A 24,497-nucleotide genomic window follows, 5' to 3' on the forward strand; every position below is an offset into this window, starting at 1 on the left:
CAGGAAAAAAGACAAAACATATCACAAAAGAATGTCCACAAGGATCAGTTTCTGGACCTATGTTCTGGGATGTAATGCTAGAGGAACTGTTGGAACAATTGACTATAGATCCTGAAGTGCTTGGAAGCACAGCATATGCAGATGATTTGTTGTTGATCATAGATGCAAACTCAAGAAGAGAATTAGAAAATAAATCAAATGAAGTATTAATAAGAGTAAATGATTGGACGAATAAAGTAAAATTAACAATATCAGATTCAAAAACAACATATAGTTTAATAAAAGGAAATTTAGAAAGAGATCCAATTATAAAAATTAGATGGAAAACAATAAAAAGAAAAATGGAAACAAGATATTTAGGTATTATAATAGACGAACAAAAATTATTTACAAAACACATGAATTGTGTCTGTGAAAAGGCAACAAAGATCATGCATAGCATTGCTAGTCTAGCACAGAACGAATATAGAATTTCGTTCCTACAGATGAGAATATACCTAAGTACAATACTTGCATCAATTGGTTCAACGGTTCAAGTGTATGGGCACATAGATTAATAAATAAAAAAAATGCAGAAAAATTAAATAGAGCTCAGAGAGGATTTCTTGTAAGAATGACGGGAGCATTTGGAACAACTGCAACACAGGCACTCACAGTTTTAACTGGAGTAATGCCAATGCATTTAGAAACACAAAAAAAGAGCATGTAATTATTGGCTAAAAAAAGAAAAATATGAAAAAATAATACAAATAATAGGATTAGATATAAGAAATAAAAGAGAATTAAAAGAAATAATAAATAGAAAAAGACAAAATGAATGGGAAAATTCAACAAAATCTAGACGTTTATACAATTTTATACCAATATTAGAAAACATTCCAAATTATTTTAATCCAAAACAAGGTTTAATACACTTTTTAACAGGACATGGACCGTACCCAACATATTTGGAAAGATTTAACTTAAAAGATGATGCATATTGTGAATGTGGAGAACTAGGTACACCAGAACATATAGTATTACATTGTGAAAATACTATAGAAAATGAAGAACATAGAGAAATGAGAAGAAGATTAGAAAGAATTGAAATAAGAGATATATTACAAAATGAAGAATATTTTGAAATATTAAACAATCTCACACAAATAATATCTAAAAAACAACAAGAAATCTATAATAATAGAAGAAGACAACCAATAATCCAACCCTGATGAAGTTGAGTAAGATAAAGTTAAAATAAATAAAATAAAATATAAATTCAAAAATAGATATTTACAATTATAATAATAATAATTCAATATAAATAAATAAATAAAAATAATAATTCAATATTAATTCATGAAATTAAAAAAAAAACTACCAACTCTCTTCTGAAAATAGAGGGACTGTCTTTATAACTTAGAAGGGAGTTGATAGTACCAAAAATATTTTAAATTGTTTATTTAAATTTGTTTGTTAAACGTAATTAATAGATTATGGCAAATTGTTAATTGTAAAAATATATTTAATAGTTGAGTAAAAAATGTAAAAATATAAAAAAAAATATCTGTAATCCCATCAGGAAAAAACGACCTGGATTAGTCACTAGAGGCCAGGTCATATGTATAAATAATAAATAAATAAATAAATAAATGTTTGCTAGAACAAACCTGGATTTCAGGTTTTCGTTACAACATGTAGGTATTTAAAATGGTGGAGTAGAGTTGGAGTGTCTTGGAAGGCTTGACGCAACGAATGTGATTTCTATGTATCTCTTTTTAAGTAGGTAGGTACCTATTTCACATTTAAGCCTAGCCTAATACTTCTGTGTCACCGTAACTCTCCATTGCAGACATTTGCTTCTACACAAATGTTTTATAAGCGGAAACATCAAATATCTGCATAGGTATTTAATAATTGTGCATGGTTGATCCCAAAATAAATACCTATTTGATACAAACTTAGATAAGTACCAAAAGAAATAGGTACGTTGCAGTAGTTAGTATAGTCGGTTCGCTAAACTCAGACACAACTGACTACTTAGTGATTTTAGTAGGTATTTTTTTGCCAATTTTGGCAAAATTACTAACTATTAAGTAATTATTAACTATTTAGTAATTATTTTTTTTTGTCAATTTTACCAAAAAACCGACTATACATAGGTACAATATAAATCAATGTTATGGTCGATGTCAATAAAAATAAAATAATACAGTGGAATCCGCTTATTGGAATAGCCTTCGTACCAAGCACAAGCAAAAGTATTCCTATAACTTGGATATTCTGTCCTTAAACGTAAACCGGAATATTCCTATAACCGGTATTACAATACGCGGTTTTGAAGTACAATATCTATCTTTTCACTTCGTGCCAATCCTCTTAAGAATCTTGGAAGATTTCTTTAATAAGATCAAGTACGTGCTGACCCCTGCCTTAAGACACTGACAACTAGATTCAAAATAGCCGAACTGTTGCCAAATACGGAACTACGGAAGTTTAAGTGAAAGATGGCCGAGTGTAGTGCAAGTGTAGTTATAAATACCGTAAATTCGAACTTAGAAACAAATACCGCGCAAAATACAAACTCAAGCAAAGACAATAAAGTGCTAAATGGTAAGCAAGATTTAAATACATCCATATTTCCTTTCAAACCCGCTAGATTTGCAGCTGTGTGCAAATGTTAAACGCGATAATTCAAAACTTTTAAACTAATTACAAACTTTTCTGATTGGGCTAAGTGTTGTGAGCATGTGCCGATTCTGACATGTTATCAAATTGTTCCAGATTTTGGAAAGATTCTTTGAAGTTTACTCTAGAATGATAGGAAAGAACAAAGTTGTCAAATTTTGAGGTTAGAAATGTTTTTTATATGAGTCACAACAACTTTGTTAAGTATTGAGAATTGGTGAATAATAATACAAACATTGGAAAGTGGTGAACTGTTACATTTGGTGTATCTAAAAATTGTTGCATGTCATTACTCACTTGCACCACAAAAACTGTGTAATGCACTGCAGAATCAACAGGCAGTCGTAAATTTTTACAATGGATCCAATATTGGTAGAAGATTTTGAAGTTGAGGCATTACCTCAATCAGTTAAAAACATTATTACTTCTTTAGAGCAATGTGTAACAGAACCTTCTAGAAATGACATTCTGGTTGGTGTAATATACATTCTGATGTTGGAATATGGATTTGTGCCCAATCATTGCAAAGACAGCAGTCCAAACCAAGGTTTTAATTTGAAGCAATTACTCGAATATTCCAAGGAGCTACCTCAAAATTGGAAGGAACATGGAATTTATACTCTTTGGTTCTATTTGAAAGGTTACGAACAAAATCAGTGTAATATAGTGTGTTGTCCCTCATTAGACGATTTAATAGTCAATTGTTATATTACAAAAATAGAAAATTCAGTGTTTACAATGTTAGTGGATAGTTTATCATACTTTTCTAGTTCTAATGTAAATGCCAGGAGATTGAATTTTCAGAATTTAAAAGGTTTATCCTTTAAAATCAAATCAACTATCTGCTATCCGGTATATCAAACAATTCTAAGAAGCCATTTACGTTTTGACAAATGTATGGAGGCTATGCCATTTGAACTGATCTTACTTCTTAAAAAATATTTGAGAAAATTTGACTTCCAAAATTTTCAAATAGCTTTCAATATTCAATTTTCAATAAATTACACGTAGAACATCTTACAAAAATGGATGCCTCTTGTTATTAAATACAGTAAAACCTTGATATAATGGGCTAATTGGGGGATGGGGTGTCTGTTAAAGCCGAAAGTCTGTTATATAAAAATAGGTTTAAAATAAATCAAAAAACTTTTTTTCAAAATGTGTAAGTATCAATCAATGCACAAACCATACATACTTATAGACGTTTCACGACCATGTTAATCTTTCGGATCGAATTAACGCCATCTCTTGATTGGAATGGGAACTAAAATGACAAATTTTAGTTATGTGAGCATTTCAAATTATAAATTTTGCGGGATTTTTGATGAAATTTCGCAGGAAATTAAAACAACAGAAAGACAGTTCAATGTTTTATTCCATATTTTACTGAAAACTTCAAATATTCCAATTTGTTTTTAAAATGCTAAACACTACTGCTATGTGTCACGTGAAAGCACTGATGTGTATCGACTTAAATGAAAATTTTTGAAAGAATCTTGTAGGATGATTGTTTAGTTAGATAAATACCTTATAATCTTTTACAAACTTCCAAAAATATATAGGTCCGAAATGTTGATGACACACTTGCCTATTGGAATAAACTGTTTCAGGATCTATTATATTGTTTTTTTTTAATGTGGAGAAACACAACACGGGATGATCAATGTAAACTAAAAATTCTACTCATAAAAATGGAGAGGAGGTTAATACACTTGATTAAAATTGTGATTAAATCTAATTAAAAACGTAACACCACTATAATAAAATAATTAAGCCACAAACTGTAAAATAAAAAGTAAATAAAAATTAATTTAATTGTCAACTGTCAGTTGTTAAATCTGACAAGAGAATTGACTGACAGCGACATCTCTTGATTGGAATGGTAACTAATTTGCTGTCTTGACCTTGACAATTTACGTGAAACGTCTATGAGTATGTATGGTTTGTGAATCAATGTATTACTGTATTGAGATATAAATAAAAAATACAAAACACAAACAAAATTATATGTAACAATTCATTTTAATTCACATTTTGATTGATATTCATCATGAAGTGGAACTGAATCAACTTTTGTTTTGTTTTGTTGTTTATAATCAACTGTCTAAAATTATGAAAATGCTTATAATCATGTTGAACTTCCTTATCTGACAGATAATCAATAAATCCCACCTCCGCTCAAACAGTGTCATAATTCAAAAAAAGCAAAGTATGGAGAAAACAATGTTTAAAATTTGTATATAAAAACTGTTAAAATTAGTATAATACAGTCGACTATCGTTAATTCGAAACTCGAGGGACTTTTAAAATATTACGAATTATTGAGTGTTTGAAATATCAAATGGTTCGAAATTTGTGAGAGAAAATAAATAAAACTTCGAATTATTAAGTGTTAATCAATTATTATTTATTAATGCTATTCTATAACAATGACAAAAGTTTAGAGGTACGTTATTATACATACATGTATGTATTCATAATGTGAATTAATCAATCTTTCGAAAGACATGTATTAGGTATACTGGTTTGCTTCAAAGCACATTATTGCTGCTTTTAAGAGAAAAAGTGCCTGAAATGCTTTTTCATCACTTTCGTTTTGTAGACAGAAGATTTGTAAGGTATCGAATAAGGATCTTACTTCCTTAACTGAAGCTTCTGCCAAAGGTTCTGATGTATCGTACTCATCTTCAGCAATCGTCAAACATTTATACTTTTTGGGGCTCACGACTAACAAAATTTTAATCTGTATACCAACGGAATAGTAACAGTAACTAATAACTAAACAAACCAATTCGTGAGAATTGTTTGTCAAATAGTCAAATTAATCATAACAAAAACAAAGGCACATTGATACAAGTTTGAAAACTGTACTTACTACAATGTTTGCGCCTCTTTCTCTCTGCAACTTTGAATTGTCGAGTGTTGGACGCCGATGAGTTCGAATTAACGCATCATTTTGTTATATAGCAATGATTTTTTTTGTTCGAATTACCAAGTGCATAAAAATGTATTGATTTAGTTTGAAATATAAAGAGATTTTGTAGGGAACTCGTGATCACTTTGATTGAATTGTAGAGAGGTTCGAATTATCGCAGGTTTGAATTAACGGGAGTCGACTGTAACTATTTTAGTCAGCAACAAAGGTTTTTGAAGCTCTACAAAATAGTGTATTAATTCTGCTAAAAATATTATTTTTCTTTGAGTTGTGACACTATACAGATAAAATAACGAAAAATTTACGAAATATTATTTATCTATGTGGCTCTTGCAGTACAGAATATTTTTTCCCATAATCATCACTACGATGATGATTATTACAATTACAATCTGGTCATACTTGACCAATGAGCAATTTTAATCTAACCTAAATTATTACTGTTTCTTAAAATTAAGAGCTTACCCCATAGCGTCTCTTATCTAACCTAACAAGATAGTGCACTATTCTAGCATACACACTAACGCGCACAAGCACTATGCTCTGATTTTCACTATCACCTATCACTTAAACTAGTTCATAAGGCTTTGTCCTCTTCAGTCTTCTAACTTGCCCAGTGGTATTGAGGAGCTGGATTGCCTCAATATTTTCTTGCATATGAAGTCGTTGCTCGTGACTTCCTGCCATTTTCTTGATGATTATATCCACAGTTTCCATTCCTAGGTCCTTATGGAGATCACTGTTTGTAATATACCAAGGAGCATCTACAATATTTCTTAGTATTTTGTTCTGGAATCTTTGTATTATTGTTATATTACTTGATCTAGTACACCCCCATAGTGGGCATCCATAAGTCCATACAGGTCTCAATATTTGTTTGTAAATTAGTAACGTATTATGCATCGACAGTGTGGAGTTTCTTCCAATTAGCCAATACATTTTTTTATATCTTATATTTAGTTCTTCCCTTTTTTTCTTAATGTGCACCTTCCAGCGTAGTTTGCATCTAATGTTATACCCAAATACTTAGCAGTATCTGCATATGGTACTTGGATATTGTTGATTATAACTGGTATATATTCTATTTTTTTGTTGGTGAAATTAACATGGACAGATTTAGCTTCATTCAGCCTGATTCTCCATTTTTGTGTCCATTTATGGATTTGGTTAACTGCTATTTGGACCTTGTTGGTCACCTCTTCACTTGTCGTCCCTACTGCTTGAATAGCTGTATCATCAGCAAAGGTGGCAATTGTGTTGTCTTCCAGTACAGGTATATCACACGTGTATAGTAGGTATAGGACCGGACCCAACACACTGCCTTGTGGAACACCTGGTCTAATTTCTTTTAAGTCTGAAAAACAGTCTTCTTGCTTAATTCTAAAATGTCGTTCTTTTATGTATGATTGTAAAAGTTTTGAGTACTGTATAGGTAAAAAACATTTTAGTTTGTATGTTAAACCTTCATGCCAGACTTTATCAAAAGCCTGTGCAGCATCAAGGAATACAGTTGAACAGACTTTCTTTTCTTCTAGGGATCTTTCGTTAATATTTGTGATTCTGTGCACCTGAGTACAGAATATAATATCATTATTATTATCTGGTTAATAGATTTATACTTTTTAATAAAATAACTTTAAATTCAAGTAAGAACATTAAACAAAAAATGCTGTAAAAAGAAAGATAAACAAATGATAAATGTGTCACTTTTCTTGAGCACATATGAAGATTGTTTTAAATAAAGTAATCCCATACACTGTCTTAACTTGACAAACAACGCTTTATATAGGTACATCTTAGATGGAGAAATACATTGCACAAGTCGATATGTGACATTGGTTATGTTTGGTGCACCGTTGATTTTGGTTAATCATATAATGACCCTAATGTCATCTAACGATAAATACTTGGACCATAAACTTAACACTTTTTGAGATAGAGTTTGTAGTTTTATTAAACTGTTGGTGCAATAAAACCGTTTTTTTTTTTTGAGTGGTGACACTATTTGAGTGGAGGTGCGAAATGTTATTAGATCTTCTAGAGGCAATCTTACCTCTGATAACTTCATTTTTGGCAGTGTTGTTTTGTCTTCTATCTTCACTTCCATCCACATTTTTGAGGTCCATAACTTCATCTGATATTTTATTTTCTTTCCATCTTGGCCATCAAACACATTCTTCCAACTAGTTTTTAATGTTTGGCTCTTTCACCTATTAAAATGTTGTGTGCGAATGTAACGAGTTAAGACTTATACAGTTTTTTTTTCTTAACATCCCATTTATTTACAATCTGTAATAATGATTACAATAAGTAAATTGTTTAACAATTAAAAGAGACTTGCAGGAGACTGTCCAGTGACAATAACCTATAAAATCATAATTTTAGTACTTAACAAAATTATTTGTGACTAATAAATAAAACCCTATAAATAAAACTCTATAATAAATAAAATATTTTTGAAAATTTAAAATTTAAAATCTTGTTCGTAGATCGCTTGGAGTGTGGCGCTTTAGCCTTCTGTTTGCCTGGGGTCTCATTAGGTTCTTCGCTAGCCTGTTGGGGTGGTTTTGTAGTCGGATGTCGTATTTTTGGGCGTAACTGGCAATTTCTTCTTTGACAGTCTTCATTTGGAGATCACGATTGATGTGTTCATTGGGCATGTACCACGGTGCATTTGTGATAATGCGCAAGGTTTTCGATTGGAATCTCTCCAGGATGTCGATATTGGATCTCGACGCAGATCCCCACAGTTGGATACCATAGCTCCATATTGGCTTAATCACTGCCTTGTATACTAAAATTTTATTGTACAAACTCAGTTGTGACCTTTTTCCTATCAGCCAGTACATTTTATCGAGTTTCAGACCCAACTGTTTTCTTTTCGTGAATATGTGTTTCTTCCATGTTAATCTGCAGTCCAAGTGCATACCTAGGTATTTTACGTCATCCTTTTGTTGTAGTACTTGATTATTTATTGAGACGGTTGGGCACGTATCTTTTCGATTAGTGAACGTTATATGTACTGACTTGCCTTATACAGTAGCATCCCGATTATCCGTGTGCGGATTATCTAGGCTGCGGATTATTCATGCTATGATTTTCCATTACTCAAATTGCATTTTTGAGGTTTTATCGAAATATCGCTAAAATAAATCGTCCGGCCGAAACTCTATTCACAGTATAATAAACATTAGAGATTTTAAACAGAATTGGAACCGTGAAAGTGTATCATTATTAGGAGTCTATGAAATTGGCAAGCAAACAATACAAAATTTCATTCAGTCTGACTCTTTAAAAGTATATGTGCAAGGAAATAAATTAAAGAATCGACTTTATTAACTCGATGATACTTTGCAACCAAGTGCTTTCTGCAGAAAATATCTGGGGATATAACAATCTCTGGGCCAATGTGTGCTAAGAAAGCAGATATTTTTCACAGACACTTGAAGATTTCAAAGTGACTCATGAAGATCAGAGTCCAAAGTAAGAAAATATTGGTAGAAATCAAATGAATAACTAATCAGGTAGCTGAGGAAACTGCCAATATTCTACTTGAGCAACGAGAACCTTCGAACCTTGTCAATTTCTTGAATTTGTGGAGAATACATCAAAGATTGAACTACGAGTTCGTTTAAACTTATGAGATGTATTTTTTCTATTATTTTTTGATAGTAAGTACACAAGTATGTATGTAAATACAGTAAGCGCCACATTACTAGATACATGGGTAGGTACCTAATTGCTATGCTTATGGGCTAATCCGGTCCGTTCTCAGATGTGACTTTCATCCCTGTTATGTCAATGTCAAGAAACTATTCAAAATAATTGTTTTTCCATACAAAAAATTAATTAATAGTATTGTTATATATATAATATACAAGCTATATGCTCCCGAGGAAGCTGAAGCTGTTTTCACTTGAAGATCTTTTTTGTGGGGGATCATCCCATTCTGAGTTTGGTTTTACAGTTGCTGGTGTGACTTCGCTGTTTTTACTACCTTTCTCCATTCTTCTCTCTCTTTGATTTTCCTTCCTATATTTCTAATTTCCATACTTCTTAAGTCTTTTCCACTTGTTGTCTCCATCTGAGTTTAGGCCTGCCTCTGGTTCTTGTACCTGGTGGTATCCATTTGGTTATAACTCTTAACGGATTGTTCTTCTCTTTTCTCATTATGTGTCCATACCATCTAATTCTCTGTGCTTTTATTGCTCTATGTCCTCTTGGCCCATCCATTATTGTATTTCGTGGTTGTTCATCCATTGTCTTGCCTCCTCTTCGTTTTCCCTCTTTGGTCCCAGAATTTTTCTCATAATTTTTCTCTCAAAAACTTTCAGCTGCTCTTCTTCTCTTGCTGTTAATGTGAATGTCTCCAAAGCATATAGGACTATTGGTCTTATGGTCGTTTTGTAGATTTTCATTTTTGTATTTCGGCTTATCTTCTTATCTTTAAAAATTTTTTTATTTCTGTAGAATGCTTTGTTTCCTGCTTGAATTCTTCTTTTCATATCTACACTTTCATTTCTTCTGTTGACTAATACTCCCAAATATTTGAACGTTTCAACCTCTTCGAAGCTGTGTGCGTCTATTGTCATTTCTGTCAGTTGTGTCTTCTTTTTCTTACTTACATTCATCTATTTTGTTTTATTTTCATTTATCTCCAGTCCTCTCAGTTTGGATTCGTTTTCTATTTCTTAGAAAATTGTCTATTTTATCTGTTGCTACTATGGTTATATCGTCCGCATATCCAATTATTTGTACTGCATTTTTGTTTATAGTTCCTGCGTTTGACAACTTTTTTATTATCTTGTCTAATGATAGAATAATTAGTACCGTTGAGAGCGCATCTCCTTGTCTTACTCCATTTTTTATTTTTAATATTTCTGTTCTCTCTCTTCCGGTATCCATTGTTGCTTGGGAATCTCGCATTGTCATTTCTATCATTCTTATAATTTTATTTGGTATTTTGCTCTCTTGTAAGTCTTGGATCATTTTTCTTCTACTTAGTTTGTCATAAGCCTGTTTAGCTTCTCCGTCGTACTCGTATGTTTTCTCTATCACTTGTTTTAGTGTATGGATAGCATCTGTTTAGGCAATACGTAAAGTATCCTTAACAATAGTAACCTATACTTATTGTACGGTTATAGAGTATATTCCCATAGGTAAGCTGGTTAAGAGTAGATAACGATTTTTCATATGTAATTTAAAGTATTATCTGCATAAATGGCACAAAGAATATTTGCTACGAGAGGTATATGGTTCAAAATGCATACAGTATCACGACTAATAAGTTATGTTCACATACATGTAGAGTACTTACAGTTTTATTCCTTGATGACGTGTCACATCAGAGCTCTGATTGAATTCCATAATCCATTTGGTTCATTTGTAAGGCACTCACTAATACGCTAAATAAATCATCGTCGATAATACTGAGCAGATTGAATTATCTGAGCGGTATAAAACGATAGCAAAAAAAGCCGGTAAAATGCGGCCTTTTTACGAATAGCGGGAGCGTCGATAGATTAGAGATGATTCTCGTTAGGAAGCTTTTGACGATCTGCCCCGGCGAGGGGTTCAAATGCGAGTCTCAACAATAACCTGGAGTTTCCAGAAAGGTTACATAAATACTACTTGAATTTTAAGTAATCAGTAGTACAGGGGCGTAACTAATTATTTTAGTGAGCCGTGTATAATATATTTATTGTACATATTGCCGGGGGCGACAGGCGAGAGAGATGGCCTATATCACCTCGAAGAGAGAGGATTGGCAAAGATGTGCACAACGATAAGAAATGTTTGAAGAAATTAGAGTTTATATACACAAGGGGTAACAACGATAAAATGGAGGAAAACGATAAGTTTTCCCCCTAGGGATAGATTTTAATCTTCCAGGGGAATCACAGCGATTTTCGTAATACCACGAAGAAAATCACCGTGAGTAGTGTGAATCTTGACAGTACGAACTAGACCATCCTTACCAGGCAATACATCTATTACCCTGGCAGTTGGCCATAAGAGTGGAGGAGTACCATCCTCCTTCAACAGAACCAAATCCCCGATCTTGACAGGGTCAGTAGGGTCGGTCCATTTATTTCTTTGCTGCAGGAGGCAAAGATAGTCTTTTTTCCACAATTTCCAAAATTGCTGTTGAATTTTACTAATACGCTGAAAAAGATTCAACCTATTTTCAGGTATCTCTGAAACACTTGGTTCAGGGGGCGCGGTTAAACTTCTTTGAACTAAGAAGTGAGCTGGAGATAGGAAAGCGAAGTCATTGGCGTCAGACGACATCCTAGTGATGGGTCTCGAATTTAGAATAGCCTCGATTTGGCATAATACTGTGTTAAACACTTCAAAGGTGAAGTGGGAATTTCCTATAATTCGATAGAGGTGATACTTCACACTCTTTATTCCTACCTCATGGAGGCCGAATTGATGGGGGTTGCGGGGAACACCCATCTTGAAAGTTATGGAGTTTTGAGTACAGAATTCCTTAATCTGTTCCGAATTATTTTGATTTAAGAAAAAATCATAGAATTCGCGCATTTCATTTTTTGCCCCATGGAAATTTGTGGCATTGTCGCTCCAAATAATACTGGGCGTGGATCTTCTGGCAATAAACCTTTTCAGAGTAAGAATATAGGCTTCTGCGCTTAATCCTGTGACGAGTTCGATATGAACACATTTAGTGCTCATGCAAATGAAATAGGCTACGTATGCTTTGTAAAGCGGTGCCTTCCTCAAATGTGAGGACTTAATTAAGAAGAACCCCCCATAGTCCACTGAGACGACTTGGAAGGGTCTAGTGGGGAGTACACGATCGGGATGCATATCTGCCATCTGTTGAACAGAATTGGGTGTCATGAATCGGAAACAGTTTACACACTTACGAATTAAGCGTTTAATCTGTCTTAATCCGTCAATTGGCCAGTACTTCATTTTGACATACGAAAGTACTGTTTGCGCGCCTGAATGTAATAACTTATGATGAGCTTGAGTCAAGATTAGTTCTACAACTCGACATTTAGAAGGAAGTAGAATGGGGTGTTTTTGATTATACGATATGGGGGCGTGTCGGAGACGTCCTCCCACACGAATCAGCCCATCATTATGTTGTAGGAAGGGGTTGAGTTTACGAATGGCTTTATTGGTCACGAGTTTAGCATTTTTCAATTCAAGAATCTCTTTTTTAAAGTAGATACTTTGGATATACCTGATGATCGCGTGATCAGCGATCTCCATTTCGGGTGGCGTCAATATATCCGTATCTCGTGGAGAGTTATTTATTTTCTTTTTAATATTACTGATGAATCTAAAAAGATAAGCGACAATTCTTTGAATTTTACGAAAAGAAGAAGATTTAGCGAATAGATTTTCAAAGGTGTCGTTGAGTTCGTGATTTGTTGCTATGTTTGAGACAACTAACTTCCTTAATTCAGGAAGATCATCCTGAAAATGAGGAATTTGATGAAGAGAAAAATCGATGGGATTGTCTCTAATAAAGCTAGGTCCGCATAACCAGTCTTCGGTGGTCTGGGGATTATCAAAGACATTTATCCCTCTGGAAGCGGGGTCAGCGATGTTTTCGTGACTTCTGACGAAATGGAAATCACAAGGAAAAGTTTCCAACAAGGAATTGACCTTTTGAATTCTGTTTTGTACAAAAATGTTCCAAATGTGTTTTTTAGAAAGTATCCAAGACAAGGCAATTGTAGAGTCAGCAAAGAGATGAGATGAAGATATACTCAAATTTTTCTTGAAGATGTGAAAAAGTCTATGAGCCAGAGTGACTCCCAACACTATTCCACAAAGTTCCAATTTGGGGATGGTGAGTTTATTTTTTAGCGGAGAAATTTTGTTTTTAGAAGCGATAAGCCGCGACGATACAGAAAAGTCTGAGTATGTCGCTTTGAGATACACACAAGTGCTGTATATTTTTTCCGATGCGTCGGTGAAAATAATTAATTGAACATCAACAACTTTCTTTTGTAAAAGTAAGCATCGAGGTACCTTGACCTCTTCTATAGTTTTGAATGTCGATAAGAGGTTTTGCCAATTTTTCATAATGATGGGTGAGTCAATGGGTTGATCCCAGTCCAATTTCTGGGACCATATTTCCTGTATCAAGAGCTTAGCGTTCACAAGGACAGGGGATAACCATCCTAGCGGGTCATACAAAGTAGCAATGTAGGAGAGAATAGTACGTTTAGTAACAACATTAGCCAATTTGAAGATAGGAGTTTTAAATGAAAAGTGGTCGCGTTCTGAATCCCAGAATATGCCTAAGACTTTATCAGATCCCGTGAAGTTAAGACTGACTTCAGAGACGGGATTTAAATTGTGTTGAGACAGAAATTCTGAAGAACTGCAGTTCCACTTGTGGAGGAGGAAACCATGGGTTTCTAGCAAAGAAGTTAATTGTTCGAAAAGACAACTTAATTCATGAAGACTGTCAGCACCGCTGATCAGGTCATCCATATAGATAGATTCTTGCAGAACACTAGTAGCAAGTTCGTGGGTATGTTTGTTGTTGTCAGCGATGTGCTTGATAACTCTTTGAGCGATAAATGGGCTACTTGGGAGCCCGAAGGGTAATCTTTGAAATTGATAGCACCGTAAAGGCTGCTGAATATTGTCCCTAAAGAGAAAATTTAACAGAAATGTTTCAGTGGGACAAATGGCGATTTGTAGGAACATAGCCTTGATGTCGCCTACTAGTGCGAATTTAAACTGACGAAACTTAGCGAGAATGTCAAAAAGTTCATGTTGGACGACATAACCTTTGTCTATGACGTCACTGAGGGAGATTCCCGTAGACGATTTATTGTTTGGATCGAAAACTATACGAGTGGAAGTAGTAGAGTTGGATTTGAAAACGGGAAAGTGAGGGAGAAAGTAATTAGGTTTACCTGAGTCATTTAGCATTTTTAACGGCACTTGAATTATTTGTCCGTTATTGAGATATTCCGATATAATGTCCTGATATTTTTCCAATAAATCAGGGTTGAGTTGAAAACGTTTCTCGAGACTGAGAAAACGTCTTTTTGCCGAGAGAAACGAATTTCCCATGTCTATATCTTCGATAGGGAGTTTGAGATTGAGTGTGGACTCATATCGTCCATTGGGGAGAACATTAACATGTTTTACAAAATTAATTTCAGCGGGGTGATCATTAATGAGATCGGTGTTCTGAGGAGCGGCTTCTTCCAGCTCCCAGAATTTTTGTAAATGATCGGATAGTTCCTCGTTGGACACTACCGGCTCATTTACGGCGGAAGGAGTGTTATGAGAACAACAAGTAACGAGAGAGTTTGAATAAAATTCCAAAGCCTTTTTAGTATTTTTCGACTTAAGAGCAAAGTCTGGAACTGACCCTGATATCGTGTACCCGAGTAGAGTGCGTTGAAGAACGGGAAGACCTTTTCCCAAACGAATTATTTCAGGTTGAATGATATCGTTATACAGGTCTGCACCGAGCAGGATACCAATTGGGGATGTTACATGGAACATCGGATCACCTAATGGTATCTCTGAGGGTATGTTTAGTTTGCTCGCCGAAATAGAAATTTGAGGAAGCGGATTTGTTATCTTTGGGAGTACAGAGCACGAGATGTCAAAAGGAACGTCGTTAGCGACAGCGAAAATTGTTGTATCTACAATAGATTGAGACGAGGATGAGGTGGAGTTAATTCCATTGATCCGTAATTTTCCATCTCTAGTGGTGAGTGACAGTTCCTTTACGAGGTCAGCACTAATAAATGAAACCTGTGAGGCCGAGTCTAAAAGTGCCTTTGCGAAGACCCTCTTGCCGCTAGGAGCGACAAGATAGACCTGGAGTGTGCTTAATAACACCAAATGATTATCAAGCGAGGCTGCAGATAGAGCCATTGAATGTGGAGTCGAATTTTGAAGATTAACTTCCGTTTCAGGAGCTCTAACATGTGAGGGCCCCTGTTGTGAATTACCCTGTGTATGGGAGTTATTTGAGATAGCGGTTTTATTATGATTATTTGAGTTGTGTTGGCCAACAGCCGCGGAAGGGTTACTATGACCCGTTTTGTCGAAATGGAGCAACGTGTGATGACGAGATTTACAAACTATGCAAGAGAATTTGGATTTACACTGATCGAGCATGTGAGACCCAAGACAATTAATACAAAATTTATTTTGTTTGACAAAACTAAAACGTTCTTTAGAATTCAACTGCTTGAACTGAGGACAAGAGTAGATCGAGTGAGAGTCGTTGCAATAGGAACATTTCTTAGGACCTAAGCGAGGCGAAAGGTTACTGGTAGAAGTGTCTGAGGCTAGGTGTAAAGAGTGTCTGGAAGTAGTAGTCGATTTTGGTTTTGATTGAGATTGAATATTCTCAAGATGAACAACGCGTGTCTCGATTTCCCCTAGAAAATGGACAAAATCAGGGGTAGCTTGGCTACCACCGGATTGGAACTCAAGAGCCCTAATGGTAGGTGCGTCGAGTTTCTGAGTAGCGATATGTATGAGAAGTAAATGCAAGAGATCTGAAGGGGGCCTATTCAAGTTCAATAGGGCCTTGAAATTATTTGACATGACCGTATGAAAATTTCTTAATTGTGAGTGATTTGCGTTTCCAGAAATAGGAGGCGCATCAAGAATTTGAGAGATGAGAGTTTTGATAAGCGATTTAGAGTTGGCGTACCTTTGTGTCAGGTTATCCCGGGCTATTTTGTAATTGTCACCTGTGAGTGGGATATGCTCGAGAAGCGTCAAAGGCTCGGAAGTTAGAAAACTTTTGAGGTAAATGAGTTTTTCCAGATCACTTAATGTAGTATCAGATCCTATTATTGTATCAAAGGTCTCAATGAATGAATTGTATTCAGTAACTAAGCCACTAAATGGTTTTAACTGAATACGAGGGAGGTTTACTGTTCGTTGCCTAGCCATAGACTGTGAGGTTAGAGAAGAATTAGGGTCAAATTGGAGGGAGGGGGTAGCAGTCACATTAGAACTTTCAATGACCTCTAACCTTTCTTCCAATAGAGAAATTGTATCCAAATATTTATCAAAAACCACAGAGGAATCAGTAGAGGGGGTAGGTTCCTCGGGGATCGTCTCCAGCACATTTTGAGCATCGCGGAAAAGTCCGTAAGAATGTTTGAGTTGTGAAATTATTTCACGAATTTTATATTTGTTTAGAGAATTAAGAGTTGTGGGAACCGAATCAGCCAACTTGGTTATATCAAGTTTTGCGGTGAGCCTCTGTCGGTTATATTTTGATCGGTCAGCCATGTTGCGAGAATGTGAGATTAGATAGATTATTTGCAAATGTCTAAACCTATAAATCGATGCGAAAATGAGAGAATATGTACAATATATTATATATTACACGTTTAATAGTGTGAGATTGGCTTAATAGTATCACCCTGTATGAGCGCAGATTAGTATATGAAATGCAAAACTATAAAATTTCAAAATATATGCAATTTTCCAAAATGGGTATTTTTCAGCAAGTGTGAGACACCCTTAACAAGTATTTAAATTAATTAAATTGAAGGAAAAAACAATTATTTATTTTCTATAGTTTTCTAGAAGTGTAAAATGAGCTTAAGCGAAGCTAAATGTAGCAAAAACTTACAATTTATGCAAGAAAACAAAATTATTTTTAATAATTTTGTAACCTGTGAACCAGGCTTAATCGGATTCAAAATTATAAATTTAATTTAAATCAAAAGGTTGAACAAACAATGTTAAAATTATAACACCCGTACTATCAGCCAAGAAATGAGTACACTTTTTGTATACTATAAACAGAAAAATATATTTACGAAAATAAAATAATGTAATATATGCAAATATTTTTTCATACAAACAAAACGACTCCTTTATTTGAACAAAGCAAGTAGTTTCTGAAATTGCACGTGTAGACCGGGCTTAACAACCTACCAGCTATTGTAGAGACGTGCTGGGTTAAATACTGAGAATTTGAGTGCAGAAAGAGAGGAATATTTTATTTTTGTGCCGGGGCGGCGTGGCTTGGAAATTTCCAAATGCAACAGAAAGACACTATAAATGAAAAACCGTTATTCTCAGAATAGAGATTATCAAAATATGCAAATACGAAGGACCTTGAGGATTTAATTAATAAATAATTAATATGATACGGCTCGATGGAACAGAAATGTTTAGGCAATACGTAAAGTATCCTTAACAATAGTAACCTATACTTATTGTACGGTTATAGAGTATATTCCCATAGGTAAGCTGGTTAAGAGTAGATAACGATTTTTCATATGTAATTTAAAGTATTATCTGCATAAATGGCACAAAGAATATTTGCTACGAGAGGTATATGGTTCAAAATGCATACAGTATCACGACTAATAAGTTATGTTCACATACATGTAGAGTACTTACAGTTTTATTCCTTGATGACGTGTCACATCAGAGCTCTGATTGAATTCCATAATCCATTTGGTTCATTTGTAAGGCACTCACTAATACGCTAAATAAATCATCGTCGATAATACTGAGCAGATTGAATTATCTGAGCGGTATAAAACGATAGCAAAAAAAGCCGGTAAAATGCGGCCTTTTTACGAATAGCGGGAGCGTCGATAGATTAGAGATGATTCTCGTTAGGAAGCTTTTGACGATCTGCCCCGGCGAGGGGTTCAAATGCGAGTCTCAACAATAACCTGGAGTTTCCAGAAAGGTTACATAAATACTACTTGAATTTTAAGTAATCAGTAGTACAGGGGCGTAACTAATTATTTTAGTGAGCCGTGTATAATATATTTATTGTACAGCATCTATCGTGGATCTTCCTTTTCTGAAACAGTACTGGTAGTCTCCTATGCTTTGTTCTGTGTATATTGTTAGTCTGTCTCTAATTATACCAGGCATTTTTTCACTGGAGGTACCAATTATTCTTTAAAAAAACCAATTTTTGAAAATATGTGGAAATATTACATTTGACTGAATTTTTTGTCCATTAAGTATATCTGAAGTCCGTTAGATAGAGGTCCTGTTATATCGAGGTTTTACTGTACTTTGTTTCTATATCTATTTATTTAGGGCCGGTATTTCCAACCTCACTTAAGCCAAAGCTTACTTTAAGCCTTTGCTTAAGCTTAGATGCCTGTATTTTCACTTCAATTTGATGCTTAAGCATAGGCTTAAACCAATTAATTTTAAGTTCGCGCAGGAGTTGGTTTAAGCCATTGCTTAAAATTTGTTTTCTGTTTTTTGAGGTTATTTCTATAGATTATTAATTATAGAGTTGTTTTGAAAACCAACTTTTAAGTAATAACGTTATTATTGGATTATTAAATAATAATCTATTAATTTATTAATCGTAATAACGATTATTAAAATTCTTACTACTTTTGGAAGGTGTAGGCACATGAAAATTGTTTATTTCTACAATGCTTGGTAGGTATATGTATTTTACAAAAATAAACTTACATTCCAATTTGACATTTTAAGGAATATATCCAATAAACAAAATTACAAAGACGGATCTATTGCTTATGCAAAATAACAATAAAAATATAACCAGAGAAAATATAGACAATAAACTAAAAACACATGTACCATGTACACAAAATTAAGTGAAGTAAAAATAACATTGATACAGATGACAAGATAAAATTAAATGTCAACAGTAGTGGTTTATACCTCAGAACAGTTAGCTCTGGCACTTTGACGTATTCAGAGGTACCAAACCAATTAACTTTACAGCTGAGCATCAGTTTAGTTAAGAGAATGATGGAAATACGGCACTCAGCTTAAGCTTCTCCTTAACTTTTGACACAGGCTTAGCTAAGCAAAAGCTTAAGTAGTTATTGAAATACCGGCCCTAAGTGCCAGACATTAGAGTGATTACAATAATTATTCGAAAAAGCATGTTAAAAAATATAAAAAAAAAAAAAAGATTATGGTGTTGTTTAGTCACACAGGTAGACCACAAGTTATAGCAGAAATGCGACAGACACACTATAATGGAGCCAGTATTTTTATAAATAATTTGTTTATGTGGTGGCGAAGACTAATCAAATGGTAGTTTTTAAGATCTGTGGTGTTGCATTTCTTATCTGTGATTACCATGATGACATTGTTCCTTAACATTCGAATTTTTTTACTTTCTTTACAACTATTAAATAAGACAAATTCCCCCCACCATCTTATTTTTCAAGGAGCTCCATAATGCTATTGTGGTACACGCTAAGAATTACACGGTGCTACAGACGTAGATATAGGTGTTCTTTCATGTCAGATGATATAATGTGTATAATGTGTATATCTCTAATTTATGCACTATACAGTGTGTCTGCGTAACTTGGAACCATATGGGAAACTTTTTTAATATCAATTTTACGAAAAAAGTCATTCTTTATAAAGTGCTCTGCATAGCCTAAAACCTAAGACTCAATCATCAGATCTTAAATTTTATCAACAGTATACGAGGTATGTCAAAAAATATGAATTTCGCTCAAGAGTAAAGTGCTTTTATATTTCACAATATCGAAAATTGTTGTAAGAAAAGTTGTTTGTAATTAAAAAATATACTATAATCTGCATTTACACTCTTCTAATTGAAAATTTTTTTTTGAAAATTTTCCTCAAATCACGGATCCCCAACTTCATTTTTATTTATGATAGCTCCGTTATTATTAATTTTACGAAAAAAAGTTTTCCTTATATAAAAAGTTCTGCATAGTCTAAACCAAGATACAATTATAAGATATTAAATTTTGTCCATTTTATACGAGGTATGTCAAAAAATATGAATTTCGCTGAAGAGTAAAGTACTTTTATTTTTCACAATATTGAGATTTGTTATTATAAAAAGTTCTTCAGAATTAAAAACTATGTTTCAATATGCAATTGCATCCTTCTAGTTGAATTATTGTAAACTATAAAGGTATTTTAATCTTCAGCGAAATTCATATTTTTTGACATACCTCGTATAAAATTTAAAACAATTGATATCTTATGATTGCATAATAGTTTTTTGACTATTTAGACATTTTTATAAAGAATAAGTTTTTTCGCGAAATTAATAATAACGGAGTTATCTTAAATAAAAATGATGTTGGGTATCCGTAATTTGAGGAAAATTTTCAAATTTTTTAATTTTTCAATTAGAAGAGTGTAAATGCGTATTATAACATGATTTTTAATTATAAACAACTTTTCTTTATAACAATTTTCGATATTGTGAAATATAAAGGCACTTTACTCTTGAGCGAAATTCATATTTTTGGAAATACCTCGTATATTATTGATAAAATTTGATATGTGATGGTTGCATCTTAGGTTTTAGACTATGCAGAGCACTTTATGAAGAATAACTTTTTTTTGTAAAATTGATATTAAAAAAGTTTCCCATATGGTTCCAAGTTACGCAGACACACTGTATAAAAAAATAGAGACTAGCAGCTAATATTTTTATATCCGGCATATTTATAAAATATTTTTATATTATATATGTATTTATATTTAAATATAATATTATATCAACTAATCATAGACCAGTTTTAATAACCCTTTTCGTCTAAAATGGAAAAATCTGATGATTTGCTGCCTTCTTCTAACTTAACAACTGGTTGGACAGTGTTTCTATCAAAAACTGTTTAAAGAATTGGCCAAAAATTTTCTAAATGAGTAGGTTTGAAAGTAAATACATATGTCAAAAATTCAGTTCATTACACATCTAGTGACTAATGCTTCCCTACAAATAAATAACATTAGCATCACTGAAATAAAATTTGGGGCATAAGATAAGCATCGAAAGAGGTTAAAAACACATGGGATTCAAAGAAGAATAGGTGTTACCTAGGCAGCGTTGGGAAAATTAAACTATGTATTGAAGTCTGATATTTCCATATGTATGAACAGAAAGTTTTCAATCAATGTGTGCTCCCTGTCCTAACCGATGGTGCTAAAACCATAGACATAATAAGAATAGACAAGGCATACTGAGCAAAATAGCGTATCGCGCCGGCAGTCGATTGGTGGCCTATCTATCTCTTTTTACCAAGCTATCCCGCGCATGTGACAAAGATGGCTAGACCACTCAAAGTAAATATTGATCAATGACATCCTTGATATTGGCGTTACACGTCGATGCACAGAGCGGTCCATACCTTAGCTGGTCTATTCTTATTACGTCTATGGCTGAAACACTCATTACAGTAATACCGAGAAAGATGGAAATAATTCAGAAGGACCAAGTTCCAAATCAAGTAATCAGGAATAAGTGTAGAAATATAGTGCATATATAAGCAAATATAAGCATAGCACCTCGCTAGGTACATTGCTACGACCATCGCACACTGAAAAACAAATAGCGAGGTGCGAAGCTCCACTATGTTCTTCTTCTTCAGCCTGATTGCATCCACTGCTGGACAAAGGCCTCCCCATGAGCTCTCCACTCTTCTCTGTTTTGTGCTATTTGGTGCCAGTTTCTCCCTACTTTGGCTTTGATGTCGTCTAGCCATCGTTTTTGTGGTCTTCCTCTACTACGACTGTCTTCGCGTGGTCTCCAATGTACAATGTTTCTCGTCCACCTGTCGTTGTTTTCTCGTGCCACGTGTCCTATCCAGTTCCATTTCATTTGCGCAATTCTTATAATTACATCTTCCACCTCCGTCGTTCTTCGCACTTTCTCATTTTGTATTTGTTCACACAGAGATACTCCTAACATAGCTCGTTCGATCGCCATCTGTGTCGTTCTCAATCTATTGGCGGATACCTATGTAAATGTCATGGTCTCCATTCCATAAGTCATCTCTCTCTCCTGTCATTTCCCCATTACTGAGGATCGTGATTTCTTCCAATATTCCTAACAATGTTTCTCCATTGGTCTCTATCTTCAGCTGCTCTAAGAGCTTCGCAAAATGAGTTTCCAGCTGAATGCTTTATTTGTTCAGACCATCTAGTTAGTGATCGTCCTCTTGATCTTCTCCCCGGAACGTTTCCAGAAACAATTAATCTCTCCAAACTGTCGTCACCTCTGCGAACCACGTGACCAAAGAATCGCAGAATTCGTTGCAGACATGTTGTGGACAGCCTTTTTTTTAATATTGAGCTGGTTTAGAATGGAAACCCTTGTCCTATGAGCTGTCCAAGGTATGCGCAGCATTCTTCTCCAGCACCACATCTCAAAGGCATCAATTTTTTGGCACTCGCATGCGCGAAGAGTCCAAGTCTCTGCTCCGTATAGAAATATTGAGAATACAAGGGCATTCACCAGTATCATCTTGATATTTTGAGAAATAGATCTGTCTTTCCAAACTTTTGTTAGGCGACTCATCGCATTTTTTGCCATACCAATACGTCTTCGAACTTCTGCTTCACAGTTACCATCGTTAGTTATACTAGACCCGAGATAAACAAAGGCGTTTACTATCTGGTATTCCTGTAATATGTTAGTCGGTTGAATAGTGTCAAATATGTCCACCATTATTTTTGTCTTAGCTTTATTGATTTTCAGACCAACTTTATTGCTTTCGTACTCAACTCTTCGCGGAAGATCAAACATTTCTTGCTCATTTGCTGCTATAAGTGTAGGGTCATCAGCAAATCTTAAATTGGAGATTTATAAGCCATAAGTCATAACTGGTAGAATACAGCTGTTGAATACCCCTTTCTTTAGATTTATTGGTATCTTTTTGTTTTTTAACATATCACTGAGTCTTCCTACTTCTGCCCAAGTCATTCGGATTCTTCTAGTTATCTCTGCCGTTTGATTCTGTTTGCTTAGTTTGATCGTGTGACCTATTATAGGTATATACTTATGAGTACTACTTATGTCATCGGCAAATCTCAGGTGACTTAAAAATCTGCCATCGATTTTAATTCCACGTTGTTCCCAATTTAACTTCTTGAACACATCTTCTAATGCAAGGGTAAATAACTTTGGAGATATGGTGTCTCCTTGTCTAACACCTCTTTCATTCTGTTCTTATTTTGCTTGTTGTTAGGCCTTCTGCTACATTTATTTGCATAGTTGCATTGTCGTATATGTATTTTAGGAGTATTCTATATATGAAATCAATCTTTGCGTTATTCATTCCGTCTAATACGGCCCAGAGTTTTACGGAATCGAATGCCTTAGGCCATCCGCACACACAGCTACTAAAAAGAAACCAATTGGTAACTTTAGTTACCAATCAGTTACTTATGCCTGGTTGCACCAACAGATCTTAGGCTTAAGACGTGACTTAAGCTCAGCTTACGAAACATACGCGTTGCACTATTGAGTCTTAAGCGTTGGTTTCATCGAAAGCGGCACCGACCAACTGCAACCGTAACACTGCGATGAATTACGTCAGATTACGGTGAAAAATTCAAGGTTCTTCACAGGGGCAATGGAATGTGCAAACTCAGCAAGCGGTGGCTTCCAACGCATCCTTGGAAACCAACGCTATTATTTTGCGTGGTACAGTTTTTTATGACGTCATTCATCTCAGTGTTACGGTCGCAGTTGGTCGGTGCCGCTTTCGAGGAAACCAACGCTTTAGGTCAATTTTCAGCTTGCCGCAATGAATTTACACGTGTATTGCATCTTAAACTTACCAATAAAGACGTGCTAAGATAACCGAGCCCCATTTATAAGCTGAGCTGGGCTAACCTGGAGCTTAAGATTTGTTGGTACAACCAGGCATTAGTAGTCACTGCCCATGTATTTTAATGAGTGTCCGCACACAGCGCTACTAGTTAGCAGCCGGTCTATAATGCGGGAGTGATCAGTCGACAGTCCAGTCCAACATTCTTTGATTTGCTTGTCTAGATAATTGCTAAGAAGAAATGCGTTCAATGTGCGTCCCCGTTTAGGATTTTGTCCTCTTCAGGGTTTGTCGTGAATGTATTGTGTGGCAGTAAAAGCAAACAGTCCGAAAAACACACTGGA

The 24,497-nt window shown here is 34.5% G+C and overlaps 3 protein-coding genes across 6 annotated transcripts in view; 2 read left to right on the forward strand and 1 right to left on the reverse strand.

Annotated features, from left to right (window-relative positions):
• The first annotated feature begins 2,430 nt into the window (after positions 1-2,430).
• LOC114327765 (phosphatase and actin regulator 3) overlaps positions 2,431-24,497 on the forward strand; it is a 1,198,052-nt gene continuing 1,175,985 nt past the window's right edge. For 3 of the 4 annotated variants that reach the window (XM_050655618.1, XM_050655619.1, XM_050655622.1), the window contains exon 1: positions 2,431-2,592. In XM_050655618.1, coding sequence (XP_050511575.1) covers positions 2,487-2,592 — 106 coding nt within the window. In that variant the 5' untranslated portion in view covers positions 2,431-2,486. The remainder of the gene's footprint in view (positions 2,593-24,497) is intronic. The other variant, XM_050655620.1, reaches the window with a different exon arrangement.
• On the forward strand, positions 2,607-5,052 carry LOC126887801 (uncharacterized). The gene has a single exon (XM_050655633.1). The coding sequence runs from the start codon at positions 3,025-3,027 to the stop codon at positions 3,676-3,678; it is 654 nt and encodes a 217-aa protein (XP_050511590.1). The 5' UTR covers positions 2,607-3,024; the 3' UTR covers positions 3,679-5,052.
• LOC126887803 (uncharacterized) overlaps positions 22,396-24,497 on the reverse strand; it is a 410,065-nt gene continuing 407,963 nt past the window's right edge. The window contains exon 2 of the mRNA XM_050655635.1: positions 22,396-22,596. Coding sequence (XP_050511592.1) covers positions 22,397-22,596 — 200 coding nt within the window. The 3' untranslated portion in view covers position 22,396. The remainder of the gene's footprint in view (positions 22,597-24,497) is intronic.

Source organism: Diabrotica virgifera, chromosome 7 (genome assembly GCF_917563875.1).
Source record: "Diabrotica virgifera virgifera chromosome 7, PGI_DIABVI_V3a".
Taxonomy (NCBI): Eukaryota; Metazoa; Arthropoda; class Insecta; order Coleoptera; family Chrysomelidae; genus Diabrotica; species Diabrotica virgifera.

Coding starts and splice junctions, on each gene's coding strand:
- LOC126887801 (XM_050655633.1), top strand. CDS start 3,025: ATGGATCCAATATTGGTAGAAGATTTTGAAGTTGAGGCATTACCTCAA.